We start from the raw sequence: 15,069 nt of genomic DNA on the forward strand, positions 1-15,069 counted from the left end.
GAACAAATGGATTTGGCAGTTAAAAACAGAATAGGGGAATTAGTATTAGACAGGGAGTTGGAGGTATTGAGAAGATGGCAGGAATATTTTGAGGAACTGTTGAATTCTGATGAAGAGAAGGAGGCAGTAATTTCATACATTGGCCAGGGAGGTATAACGTCTTAATTATATATATTTTTTTAACGTTTATTTCCTTCATTCTAGTGTATTGACACCTTCATTTTCAATATGGTTCAGTTTAGTCGTGGGCTTTCTTGTCACATATTCCACAGCATTTTAAGTAGGTGCTTTGCTTTTACATTTAACAGACCAACTAGCTCCCTGGCTTTTAAAAACATTCTAAATCATTGTACCTTACTTTGTGGCAGAGTTAATGACCTTTCCAAGTTGTATCCTTTAATATCTATTAATGGTTCTGGGGGTCATTATGCGTGAGGCCCAGTCTCAGACCTCTCAACCAATAAGACGTTTGTAAATCCGTAGGTTGTGCGTATCATTCGGGATTCTCCTCCAGTGGATGGGCCCAAGAAATGTAATAGGAAGACAAAGTGTGTGATCATGTAAATTTGGTTTGTTTACACTTAAACGTTGTATCACCTTTCAATGCACTGTTGCATTAGCAAACCCCCAATATAAAGGTTTCTTCTTAGATCATTGCTTATACCTTCATTTTTTATCATATGACTTTGAAAACAGTTCTATGGCTTGGATAATTATTTTCTTGTATTAAAAGAAATATTTGTTTTATAATACATTATGGACCATCAGAAATGCCTTTTTTTTTTTTTTTTTAATTTAAATGCGATGCAAGAGTAGCATTTAAGGCAGCATACGATTAAGTACCACATTTATGTGGTACTTAATTGTATGTTTTTAATTTTTTTCAGTCAGACTATAATGTGTGGTGATCCACACAGTGCTACACCCTTAGGATGAGTTAAACTAGTTTTTTTGTTTCTCCATTTTATTTTAGAGTATAAAACATTTGGTTGAAATACCTTTGAGCTACAAGCATTTTATGTTTTTTTTTTTTTATTTTAATCCTGCAAACTTAGTGTTCTTTGTAACTTGTAACTTAAAGTTCTTGTGGGTGTTAATGATCTGTAAAATATACTAGATACCTCCATTTTCTTAAGTGTCAACATATGTTACTGTACACAAAGTTTATATTGTTATAGCTTTAACCTTTCTTTCATATTATACCAAAGACATTGGGTAAGTGTGCTCTAAGCACAGTTCTGTATGATTATTTGAGTTAATATATATTTTTTTTACTATAACCATGGTTCAAAAAAGCTTAGCTTGGGCTAATGATGCTGAAAAGGCATTTTTTTTTCCTTCTGTTGGACCACTTGTGTAGATTTATCTCAATCCTTATGTACCGATGGTCCAGTCTGCTTGCCATACAAGTGCTTAAAGTAGAAAGTCCACATTATCTGCTATGTCATCACCAGGAAAATATTTCAGAATTGTCATGCCAGATTTTAGCTTAAAAATGCTCAGCAAAGAATTCTGAATTTAAAAATGCTACAAAAGTGAGCTGCAATTATGCTAAACTTCTAGAGTAAAGATTACAAGAACAGCAAAACCTAAGCACTTTTGTGAGCTCATTAATACACCCAGAAAGGTACTAACAAAAAGAATAAGATCCAGGTGTGTAGGAATAAAATGGGTGGCTTACACTTTTCCAAGAGAAGATTAAGTAGTTGGATGCATATACTAATAGGAGGCATAATATGACAGGTTGGACTTGACCTAGTGTTTGGTATACACCTTAAAGTGCAGTACCTCCTGCAATGAAATATGTCAGTCATCAGTTCTGTGGCAAATGCGAAACAAGATCAGTAACATTTTATATTCATTGTGTATAAGCATGAACTCATTTATGTACAATAAGGTAACACTTTATGTTCAGTGTGTTTTAAGTATACAGTATAGTGTCAAGACTTTATACTAATGTGGTCAAGTGCTCTCAGTCCTTCTGGGGCACCCTGGAGGGTAGGACTACTAGCGAAGATCACCAAGCCCTCTGTAGTGCTATTTTTAGCATGGTGAATATCACACGAAATCAGTATCATTTCTTTTTTCAATGTTTTTAATTATAAATATCAACTTGAGAAATAACTTACAGGAAGTTCATGAAGTTAGAATGCTTAAAAATCGTTAATTAACAGATGTGTGTGTTTAAGCCAAAAAAATTATAGTGTTGAATACAGCGAATGAACAGGCTCCAAAGTTTTTCACTTTAGTATTATTGAAATTAGGTGGAGGAAATAGATAAGTAATAATTTTTCCAAAGATCACACTATTCCTATGATACATTGATAACATTTTGTGTTTAATGAAAGTTCAGTACTAAATAATAAACCTAATTTATTAATATATAGAATTGTTTATTTTATGCAGGAAACTTAAATTATTAAAATGCTAAGGGCAATTGATGGACACCAAGATGCAGAAGACGTCACATTTCTTTACTAATATTCGTAAAGTGAGTGTTTTTTTTTTTTTTGCAGAGAAAACAATCTTTAATTGTATGATATGAGTCGTCTTCCTGTGGTTTATCAAGTATATTTTGTACCATAAAAACTGTCTGGCCTATAGGTTCCAGAACTTAGGTTTGACTCTATTTAGAGATGATGTTACAGTATTATGCCATTGTGGCCAAACAAGCTAAATTTTTGTAATATTAGATTTAATTATTTCAACGTTTGGATTGGTATACAGGATGTGAGAATATACTGCACCAGAAGTAATTTCCCTCCTTAATCTTAACCTTGCTAATTTACTTAACCTAATATAGTGTAACACTAATTTGGTAAAGATCTGCCTAAATTTAGTAAATATTATCTGTCATTATTGAAATATATTTTTTGATACAGACTGATTTTTGCTGAATTCTAGAAAAATTAAGATAGTGTAAGCTGCTTGTTTGGCAAAACTGTTTGCCAGATTAGGTAAGATGGCGAGCAGTTATTGAAAAAGCTCATGCATTCATAGACATATCTAATGTGCAAAATAACCACAGTGAAAAAATAGTGCACACATCTAATATGAATGATGTCCTTGCTCCATCTTAGATATTTAAGTCATTGATTGGTGTAATTACTATTTAAAATGTTAAATTTATGATCAAGTGTGGATCACAGTACTTCTGACCGTGGTGTTTTAACTATGGTAATTCTGATCATGGAAACACCAGTGACAATGACATAAAGCAGCATGTGGCTCTTGAACTGGATCATTCATTAGAACCACAGATCTTACCATCTAAAGTAACTGATGTTGACAATACTTGATTTATAGTATTAAACTCTGTGGTTAAGATATGCTTGAATTGTTTCTTCATTGGCAGATTTAGTACCATGAATGACCCATATGATGCTTGGGCTTCCTCTGCATAGCTTAATAATAATAATTAACTGGTAGAAGTAACAGGATCATGCAGGAATATTTTGCTTTATTTTAATTAAGGAAAAGTTTTTATAGTGTTTTGAAACTGGAAAGCTCTGATCATGATAATGTACTAATATATAAATGTTTTATTGATTTTGCAATGAGACAGACCAAATAGATAATCTGGGTAATTTTTTTTTTTTATAAAATTCTAAGCAGATGGAGTCTGTATACCAGCTGACAGCCTGTTTTATTTGTTAATTGCTTTAAAATTGTAATAATGAAAGAATAAAATGATCAGATGATATTTATATTTTGTGTGATATTTATAAGATATACAGGTTTAAAATTTTAATTATTGAAATAAATCTTCAATATAAGAGTGAGTCAGAGCTGATTTTTACTTTGTATGAAGAGGCTTACTGTAGCCATCAAAAATGTAATTTCATAAATCACTTGACAGTGGCTTTTGGCCACCGAAGTGTGAATCTGGGCTGATGGTAGGACACAAAATTTTGTTAGTTTTGAGCCCAGGTTTACTAGAAGTTTGTCATTCAAAATTGCTGTGACTCGGGTTGGTTCTTGTGTCCTCTGCTCAAACAGAAGCACAAATAAAAATGTCCAAGACATTCTGTTGAAGTGCTCAAATTATGAATTATTTTCATCTTATCATTGATGACTGTGATTATGAGGTAGCTCCTTTTGTGAATTGTAACACTACAGCTCATCTAAGGAGTGGAAAGTATTTTAATTTTTTACAAATTTATGTATAAAGAAATTTTAACAGCATCAAGATATATTAACTGGAAAGTCACCACAGGAAATTTTAAGGCACTTGGCACAAAGCCTAGGTTAAGAATAGCTCTTAGTTTGTATTGTCTGTCACCCCTCTCCCCTAAAGGGCCCTCCCACACACTCACGATTCCCCCCTTGAGCAGGTGTGGGGGTGCCTTTGGGTACGACAATACTCACTATGTGTGGTGTGGGATCACTTGTCTCCCATGAGGCATTGCCAGGTAGGAGGTATTTTCATGATTATTATAAATGAAAACTCAGTAGTGGTTGTTTCATGGTTGACAATTTCTGCATGTATTGCAGGATGCACTAGGTGCCATTTGTCTGATATTTCCTTGATGAAAATATGTATTGCATTATAGGAAAATATTTTTTAACATTCTTGAACTCAACTTTTTGTAAAAAATATTGGAATAAACTTTTTGTAAAGATACATAGCAGTTTTGGGAGTTACAAAGAATATGTCACCAATTGGAGTTTGAAAATATAATGAAGATTTACAAACATTGTTTGGAATTTTTAGGTATATTGATTATTGAAGCAAATATTTTTCTGTGCTTATGGTCACAATGTAAGCAGTATCAATGAGCTGGATGTCATATGCTTTGGAAATGTCCAGTCAGACTTCAACAATTTAGTTGTCATCATTTTATACAGGATATTTGAACTTTAAGCACAAAGGAGTGTACTATGAAAAAAAGATACTGACAAGCTCTTAAAATCATATCTCATAAATCACCAATGTTGCTGTAAATTCAAAAGTCAGTACTATTTTGTTCATCCCATTTTCCTGTGTACAGCCTCACCTCACTGCCTCCCAGCATCATTTCCCCCATCTGACTGGAAGGAAGCGAGCATATGGCAGAAACTGGAAACTGGGAAAAATAAATCTTTTAGTTTTAGTCAATACAAGGATATAGTAGAACCTTGATTGTAGAAACATTTGGTGTAAACTATTTTGTTAACTTAATGTCGTGTGGATGTCCCAGATATTATAATGAATATTCTAGACAAGTACATTATATCCACTTTTGTTTATAGTGTGTCCTTGACCAATATTTGAAGCCAAGTAGAGTTGATGTTCAGCACCCCACATGAACAGCATCTCTTAAGGCTCTTGTACCTCTAGTTCAAGGCAAGTGGTGGTGTGTATTCAGTATGTAATTAAGTGTCCAGATATGTCATTGCTGTACAAAATGTCAAAAGTGATTCAATGTTCCTCTTGTCAGTAGTTGAGGCTCTGCCCTGAGTGTTATAAATAATACTTAAGTCTGTTTACTGATGTTTATAATTGTACCAGAGGCTTTTTCTGCTCAGTCATACAGAAAACATGGTTGTGGAGCTTAGGAACAATCTGCTTACTACGGATTGTGCAAGTAGTACCAGAACTGAACCGGCCCCCTCACACTTGATGGTGACGGGTTCTGCAGACATTTGGTATGATGGTGTATTATACTTCATACTTGACAGAAATTACTGTGCAAATAGTGAATTGGACATACCTGTGAATGGTTTTGAGGGTTCTACCTTCGCAGCCTGGCTTGAGGCCAGGTTTCCTTGTTAAATGTCTGATGAACCAGGCTGTTTCTGCTAGAAGCCCAAAGGCCCACATAGCCATCACCCTGGCTGATCAGGCACTTGCAGCAGGTGGTGGTCCAGTTATATATCATAAAATTCCAACGATGACACTACGATGAAGAAACAGCTATTTGTATTTTGATTCATGTAATGTAGGTTGCAAGGTCAAGTTTTATCTAATGTAAGCAAATGAAAGTTGCAAATTTTTATATATACTTGAAAGAATGGGCATTAAGAAAATCAACCATAGTACATAGTAGTTGATTAAGCCTAACTTACAATTAAAGGAAAATTCTTTTGAGTGCAAGTGGCTGTGGACATCATAGTGAGAATATAAAAGTAATGCAGAAATATTTCTCTTTTCCATAATTTGATAAATCTGATTGTGAAATGTGATGTTTGGTATTAAGTAAAGTAGATACGAGTTTGGAGAGGGCAATTATGAAATTTTTGTTATACAAAGTAACAATAATAATAGAGGTTTGTGCTGAAACTGAAATAAATCAGATTGAGAAACTCATTTGTGTATACATAAATTCAAGCCAGAATGCCATTAAAGCTAAATGTAGTTTCATTGTCTTAATATCCTTATTTGAGAGATACTCACTGTTGACACCTCTTCAAGGGGGGGCTTCTTGGCGTGGTGAAGAGGCTCTTGGTCTGAGGAATTAGACCTGTTGGTCTCCTTCCTCAGACAGAACCCAATTATCCCCCCAATCCCCCCTCCCTTATCCCATCCTCCCTTTTTCTTTTCCTCCTCCTCCTCCTCCTCCTCCTCCCCCTCCTCCCCCCCCCTCTCCCTATTACCCTTCCTCTTTTTTTTTTTTTTTTCACAGGCACACTAGTTCCTGGGTAGGGGAAAGGGTACTGGGGTCCATCCCATTCCGTTGAGGTTCTTGGCGGTGGTGTAGTTTGCCGTGGAATCTGATCGCCTGGGGATGTCCCAGTCCCTCTCCGGTTTCCCGGGGAGTGGCTTTGGGTATCTTTCGGGTGACAGGTGTATCTCTGGAGGCTGCTTTTCGGATTCCGCGGGTGGTGGCCAAAGGAGGTATGCTTTGTGGCGGATATCCGGCCGCCCTCTCTTTTGTCCACCGAGGTAGCTTGGCAGATGTGAGGTTGCTATACCGGATTGCTGGTTTACTGGCACGATGGGTAGGGTATGGCACGGGTTCCATGCTGCATCTGCACTACTTGCGGTGCTGAGGTCCTCTTGGGCGCGGAGGGAGATTTCTGGCCCTCTCATTCCTCCTAGGAACTATCCCTCCCCAGTCCCCCCGACGCATTAGACTTCACCTGGTCTGTTCTCCCGGATTTACATGACAGCGATCATTTCCCAATCATTCTTACTTCCCCTTCATATTCACCACCTCTTCGTAACCCACGCTGGCAATTTGATCAGGCAAATTGGAACCTTTACTCACAACTAGCTGTTTTTAGTGAGGTTCCTTCTTCGTCCTCCATTGATGAGCTTTTACACCTCTTCTCGTCCTCCGTTTAAACCCCAGCTTCTCATTCTATAGACCAAACTTCAGGCAGGCATTCTCAGAAATGCATGCCTTGGTGGTCTCCTGCTTGTGCTCGTGCAGTACGTTTGAAACGCACTGTGGGGGGCAGGTACCGGTACAATAGAACCACGGAGAGACTTCTTGATTTTAAGCAGAAGCGTGCGATCACTTGCCGTGTCATCCGTGATGCTAAACGCACTCGCTGGCGAGATTGTCTCCACCATCACCTCTGCTTCCTCTATGAGTGCAGTCTGGAAAAAAGTACGAAAACTGAGTGGTAAATATTCTCCTGACCCGGCTCCTGTTCTGCGGGTTGCCGGTGTTGATATAGCAAACCCACTAGATGTTGCCAATGAAATTGGCAATCATCTGGTCCGTATTTCTCAGGGGCTCCATCTCTGCCCCTCGTTTCTTTCCTCAAAGTCTGCCAGAGAGTTAGTACCCTTGGACTTTTCTTCTCTCAGAGAAGAACAGTATAATGTGCCTTTTACACTTCAAGAACTGGAGGCAACGCTCTCAGCTTGCCGATCATCGGCAGCTGGGCCTGACGACATTCATATTCGTATGTTACAACATTTACATCGGTCAGCCCTTGTAGTCCTCTTACACCTCTTCAATCTTATTTGGGCACAAGGAGTTCTTCCCCAGCTGTGGAAATCTGCCATTGTTCTCCCTTTCCGCAAACCGGGTACTACAGGACATTATGCCTCCCACTATCGTCCCATTGCTCTTACTATTGCAGTTTGCAAAGTGATGGAACGTCTCGTAAATCGACGTTTAATGTGGTATTTAGAGACACACAACAGTCTCTCCGCTAGTCAATATGGCTTTCGTAAGGGTCGTTCTACCATAGACCCCTTACTATGCTTGGATACGTATGTTCGTAATGCCTTTGCGAATATTCACTCAGTTATTGCCATATTTTTTGACCTTGAGAAGGCATATGACATAACTTGGAGGTATAATATTTTGGCCTAGGCCCATTCCTTAGGCCTCCGAGGCAATCTACCATCCTTCCTTAAGAACTTTTTAACTGACAGACATTTCCGTGTTCGAGTCAATAATGTTCTTTCCCCGGACTTCGTCCAAGCTGAAGGTGTCCCTCAGGGATGTGTTCTAAGCACAACACTTTTTCTCTTTGCTATAAATGATTTGGCCTCTGTTCTTCCACCCAATATTTGGTCATCACTCTATGTTGATGACTTCGCTATTGCTCGAGCAGGCGCGGACTGTCATCTTATTGCAGTTTCTCTCCAGCATGCGGTCAACCGTGTTTCCACTTGGGCCACCACGCATGGGTTTAAATTTTCAAGTAGCAAACCTCTTCAAGGGGGGCTCCTTGGCGTGGTGAAGAGGCTCTTGGTCTGAGAAATTAGACCTATCGGTCTTCTTCCTCAGACCGAACCTAATTACCCCCCAATCTCCCCTCCCCTATCCCATCCTCCCCTTTTTCCTTTCCTCCTCCCCCTCCCCACCCCTCCCTTTTGCCCTTCCTCTTTTTGTCCTTTGGGATTTCTCCCACAGGCGCACTAGTTCCTAGGTAGAGGAAAGGATACCGGGGTCCATCCCATTCCGTTGAGGTTCTTAGCGGTGGCGTAGTTTGCCGTGGAATCTGGATCGCCTGGGGATGTCCCGATCCCTCTCCGGTATCCCGGAGTAGCTTTGGGTGTCTTTCGGGCGACGAGTGTATCTCTGGAAGCCACCTTTCGGATTCCGGGGGTGGTGGCCGAAGGAGGTATGCTTTGTGGCGGATATCCGGCCGCCCTCTCTTTTGTCCACCGAGGTAGCTCGGCAGATGTGAGGTTGCTATCCCGGATTGTTAGTTTACTAGCATGATGGGTAGGGTATGGCACGGGTTCCATGCTGCATCTGCGCTACTTGCGGTGCTGAGGTCCTCTTGGGCGCGGAGGGAGATTTCTGGCCCTTTCATTCCTCCTAGGACCTATCCCTCCCCGGTCCCCCCTTTTTTTTTCTTTTTTTTATTTTTATTTTCTTTTCTTCTTTCTTTTTTTTTCTTAAAAACAAAAAGAAAGAAGTAACCTAACCATGGCAGCCCTAGTCCATGAACCTGGTACCCCCGGGCCCCTTCTTGATACCGCACCCCGTTCTGACCCCGCCTCGTCTTTGGACCACTCTTCAGACATTCCTCATGCCTCTGTACCTATTGCCGGTGCTGTTTCCTCACCCGCTTCAGGTACTGAGGCCTCGACTGACTCTTTCGATTTATCGGACCTTTGCTCTCCTCTATGCTTCCGGCCTCTCCCTCTACGGTGCGGCAATTTTCAAATCGCCGACCCGTTCCACGTCGGACCAACTCTGGTCCCACGCCTAAACGCCAACGACAATTACCTGCTGATGATACTTCTCCACCTTCTCGTTCTTCTCAGAAACGATCGACACGTCCTTCACTACCTTTCCACGCTCAGTTTCAGACTGAACAGTGGACTAAATTCTTCACTTTACGACCAACTTCCTCTACTGCCTATCTTTCTGACCATAGTATTGGCAAGGCACTCCTACGCCATGTTGGTAAAGATATTTCTTTTCATGCTCTTAAGAGCGGTACGCGCATCATTACCGTACAGAATGCTACCCAGGCTCATGAGCTCTCTCGTCTTTCCCATATCGATACTGTTCCTGTCACTCTTGAAAAACATCATTCCCTCAATTCTTGTAGTGGTACCGTCATTCTGCCCCATACCATAGTTCAACGAAATTTCCAGACATGTGGCACTGACATTCTAGAACAGCTGGAACTCCAAGATCTCCCAATCCTCAAGGTAGACACTTACGTTCTTCCTGCCCGTGGGCGGAGACGATACCCTAGCAATGTGGCTCGTTTAACTTTTGACAGCCGAGAACTCCCATCCTCAGTTTATATAGCAGGACATCGGTTACAAGTTCGAAAGGTGATCCCTACACCACAACAGTGTAGAAATTGCTGGCGATTTGGCCATCCAGCGAAATATTGCAGATCTATCGCCGAATGCCCAGTCTGTGGTGCCGATGACCATTCTAATACGTCTTGCAATCGATCTCCCTCTTGCCTTAACTGTCATGAGGCTCACCCTTCGTACTCTCGCCGTTGTCAGGTCTATTTAAACGAGCGGGAAATCCGTTACCTCAAAGAGACAGAAGGTCTCCCTTATGCCATGGCAGTTTCTCATCTCCGCCTCCAAGGGAGACTCCCACGTGTTTCTTATTCCCGTGTTTCAAAACGTCCCCCCACTTCTGGTATCCCATCTTCTACACCCACCTCTGTGGTTACCTCTCCCATAATCACTCCTGTATCTAATCCTTTTGCTGTCCTCGGCTCAGACATCCCTACTTCAACGCCTCAGTCTAATCTCGCTTCTTCGAGTTCTCTCTCACAAGCCTCAGTATCGACGAGACCTCGTACGACACCTCCTCCCAATCGTCCCTCTACTTCTCAAAAGTCAAAAAAAGGTCCGGTAACACCTCCTACCCATCTTCCACCTCTTCATTTTACCCTCCCTGTCTCTGTCCCTAGTTCTTCCCCTCTCACTGGCTCAGTTACAAGTGCAGAGGTTCACCCTCCTCCTCGTAATGTACCTTCCTCCCCTGTTCCCTCCCAAGTTTCTTCCTCTTCTGCCACCTCCCAGGTTCCTGCCTCCTCTGTCCCCTGCCACGCTTCTCCAGTTCCCTCCACCCTTTCGCCCCCCCCCTACCTTGGTACAGTCCAATACAGTTCCAATCTTTACTCATCCTCCCCCTACCATTCCCAATATTGTCTCCCATACGACATCTCTGAATTCCGAAACACTTGAAGCAATCTCTGAATATATTGCAGAGACCAAACCATCAATGGACACTGATCCACCTTCCGCTCTTTCTCTCTCCTCTGCTCCATCTGCGCAACTCCTTTCTTCACAGCGCACCGTTCCTTCGCTGCTTGAACATTTTCCACTGCCTCCGCATGTGGACTTTTCTAACCCTTCTAGTCCGTAGGAACCCTTACCTGTGGATTTCAAGTATCTTTATCATTGCCAATCATGGCCTATTTACAGTGGAATATACGCGGCCTCAGGGGTAATCGGGGTGAGCTTCAGATGTTACTCTCCCAGTTTGCCCCTGTTGGTGTTTGCTTACAGGAACCAAAATTACACTCTGCTGTTATTTCTCACATCTCAGGCTATAATTTATTGTATTCTTCAGATCCTTTTCCTGATGGGACCTTTAATGAAAGTGCCCTTCTTCTCCGCACTGATATTCCGTACCATCAGCTATTTGTTCATACTTCGCTGCATTACACAGCAGCCCGTATCCACTTACATAGGTGGTATACGCTCTGTTCTTTATATCTCTCTCCTTCTCGGGCATTATCTATTCCGGATTTTGCCTTCCTTGTTTCGTCATTACCGCCACCGATTCTGTTACTTGGTGATTTTAATGCCCACCATTTCCTCTGGGGGGGGGGGGGTCTCACTGTGATTCCCGTGGAATTCAGTTAGAGGCTTTTCTTGCCACCCACCCCCTCCATGTTTTAAATACAGGTACTCACACCCATTTTGATCCTCGGACTCATACTCTCTCTTGCATCGATCTCTCAATCTGCTCTTCCTCCGCCGCATTAGACTTCACTTGGTCTGTTCTCCCGGACTTACATGACAGTGATCATTTCCCAATCATTCTTACTTCCCCTTCATATTCGCCACCTCTTCGCACCCCACGCTGGCAATTTAATCGGGCAAATTGGAACCTTTACTCACACCTAACTGTTTTTAAAGAGGTTCCTTCTTCGTCCTCCATCGATGAGCTTTTACACCTCTTCTCGTCCTCCGTTTTCACCGCAGCTTCTCATTCTATACCCCAAACTTCGGGCAGGCATTCTCAGAAATGCGTGCCTTGGTGGTCTCCTGCTTGTGCTCGTGCAGTACGTTTGAAACGCGCTGCATGGGGCAGGTACCGGTACAATAGAACCACAGAGCGACTCCTTGATTTTAAACAGAAGCGTGCGATCGCTCGCCGTGTCATCCGTGACGCTAAACGCACTTGCTGGCGAGATTATGTCTCCACCATCACCTCTGCTTCCTCTATGAGTGCAGTCTGGAAAAAAGTACGAAAACTGAGTGGTAAATATTCTCCTGACCCGGCTCCTGTTCTGCGGGTTGCCGGTGTTGATATAGCAAACCCACTAGATGTTGCCAATGAAATTGGCAATCATCTGGTCCGTATTTCTCAGGGACTCCATCTATGCCCCTCATTTCTTTCCTCAAAGTCTGCCAGAGAGTTAGCACCCTTGGACTTTTCTTCTCTCAGAGAAGAACAGTATAATGTGCCTTTTACACTTCAAGAACTGGAGGCAACACTCTCAGCTTGTCGATCATCGGCAGCTGGGCCCGACGACATTCATATTCGTATGCTACAACATTTACATCAGTCAGCCCTTGCAGTCCTATTACGCCTTTACAATCTTATTTGGTCACAAGGAGTTCTTCCACAGCTGTGGAAATCCGCCATTGTTCTCCCTTTCCGCAAACCAGGCACTACGGGACATGAAACCTCCCACTATCGTCCCATTGCTCTTACCAGTGCAGTTTGCAAAGTAATGGAACGTCTAGTAAATAGACGTTTAGTGTGGTATTTAGAGACACACAACAGTCTCTCCACTCGTCAATATGGCTTTCGTAAGGGACGTTCTACCATAGACCCCTTACTGCGCTTGGATACGTATGTTCGTAATGCCTTTGCGAATAACCACTCAGTTATTGCCATATTTTTTGACCTTGAGAAGGCATATGACACAACTTGGAGGTATAATATTTTAGCCCAAGCCCACTCCTTAGGCCTTCGAGGCAATCTACCATCCTTCCTTAAGAACTTTTTAACTGACAGGCATTTCCGTGTTCGGGTTAATAATGTGCTCTCCCCGGACTTTATCCAAGCTGAAGGTGTCCCCCAGGGATGTGTTCTGAGCACAACACTTTTTCTCCTTGCTATTAATGATTTGGCCTCTAGTCTTCCATCAAATATTTGGTCATCACTCTATGTTGATGACTTCGCTATTGCCTGTGCAGGCGCTGACTGTCACCTCCTTACAGTTTCTCTCCAACATGCAGTCGACCGTGTTTCCAATTGGGCCACCACACATGGGCTTAAATTTTCCAGCACTAAAACCCACCAAATCACTTTCACTAGACGCTCTGTCATCTCCGATCATCCTTTGTACCTCTATGGCTCCCGTATCCCTGGACGTGATACAGTCAAGTTTCTGGGCCTCCTCTTTGATCGTAGGTTATCCTGGAAACCTCACATTACCTCTCTGAAGGCAACTTGTCACAGCCGGCTGAACCTTCTTAAAACCCTTGCTCATCTTTCGTGGGGAGCTGATCGTCGAACCCTCCTTCACCTACATTCCACCCTTATTTTATCGAAACTTGATTATGGTGACCAGATCTATTCAGCGGCATCTCCTGCTACTCTCTCTAGCCTTAACCCCATTCATCACCAAGGATTACGTTTATGCCTTGGTGCTTTTCGCTCTTCCCCTGTCGAAAGCCTCTATGCAGAAGCGAACGTTCCATCCTTATCCGATCGCCGTGATGCCCATTGCCTGCGCTACTATGTACGCTCTCATGATCTCCGCAATCCTTCCATTTATAGAATGGTCACTGATATTAGTAGACATTCTTTATTTGTTCGCCGCCCCTGCTTACTCCGTCCCTTCTCTCTTCGCCTTCATTCGCTCTTGTCTTCTCTTCAACTACCACCTTTCTATGTACATGTAGCATCTCACTTTTCCCTACCCCCCTGGGAAGTTCCAGCTGTTCGAGTCTGTTCTTTCTCCCTCCCTTGCTCGAAAGCCCAACTGTCTACGGTCGCTTCCCGCTCTCTTTTTCTTGACCACTTTCACTCTCATTCTCATGCCATTGCTGTGTACACAGATGGCTCTAAGTCTTCTGACGGCGTAGGATTCGCAGCAGTGTTTCCGGACAGCGTCGTACAAGGGCATTTACTATCTTCGGCTAGTATTTTTACTGCTGAATTATATGCCATCCTTACAGCACTTATCTGTATTGCATCTATGCCTGTGTCATCATTTGTGGTTGTCTCAGACTCCCTTAGTGCTTTACAGGCTATACAAAAATTTGATACACCTCACCCCTTAGTCCTCCGTATCCAACTTTGGCTACGCCGCATCTTTACCAAGCATAAAGATATTGTTTTTTGTTGGGTCCCTGGTCATGTTGACGTACAGGGCAATGAACAGGCAGACACTGCTGCGCGGTCAGCAGTACATGACCTACCAGTTTCTTATAGAGGTATTCCATGTACGGACTATTTTGCTGTAATATCTTCCCACCTTCACACCCGTTGGCAACAACGTTGGTCTACTATGCTCAGCAACAAACTTCAGTCTATTAAACCGAGTATAGGTTACTGGCCGTCTTCTTATCACCAGTGTCGAGGTTGGGAGACTACTCTCTCCCATCTTCGCATTGGCCATACTCGTCTTACTCATGGATATCTCATGGAGAGGCGTCTTGCTCCTCTCTGTGAGAATTGCCAAGCTCCATTATCAGTCAGCCACATTCTGTTGGACTGCCCACTTTATCAACGAGCACGCAGAATTTACCTCTGTCGTCGTCTTCGCCCCGCTGCTCTCTCTTTACCTTCCCTTCTCGCTGATGGACCCACCTTTCATCCGGACTCTCTCATTGACTTTTTGACAACGACTGACTTACTTCACAAATTCTGATACTTTCAGCCCTTTCTACTTATAAATGATTTGGCATCTAGTCTTCCATCAAATATTTGGTCATCACTCTATGTT

The 15,069-nt window shown here is 42.3% G+C and overlaps 1 protein-coding gene across 2 annotated transcripts in view; it reads left to right on the forward strand.

The window, feature by feature from the left end:
• The window catches only part of LOC128688579 (ras-related protein M-Ras), a 160,017-nt gene extending 153,679 nt beyond the window's left edge, over positions 1-6,338 (forward strand). For both annotated transcript variants that reach the window (XR_011391713.1, XM_053776459.2), the window contains one exon: positions 484-6,338. Coding sequence is in view for 1 of the 2 variants with exons in the window: in XM_053776459.2 (XP_053632434.1) it covers positions 484-564 (81 nt within the window). In the remaining variant the exon portion in view is untranslated. The remainder of the gene's footprint in view (positions 1-483) is intronic.
• The last annotated feature ends 8,731 nt before the right edge of the window (positions 6,339-15,069 follow it).

Source organism: Cherax quadricarinatus, chromosome 1 (assembly GCF_038502225.1).
Source record: "Cherax quadricarinatus isolate ZL_2023a chromosome 1, ASM3850222v1, whole genome shotgun sequence".
Lineage (NCBI taxonomy): Eukaryota > Metazoa > Arthropoda > Malacostraca > Decapoda > Parastacidae > Cherax > Cherax quadricarinatus.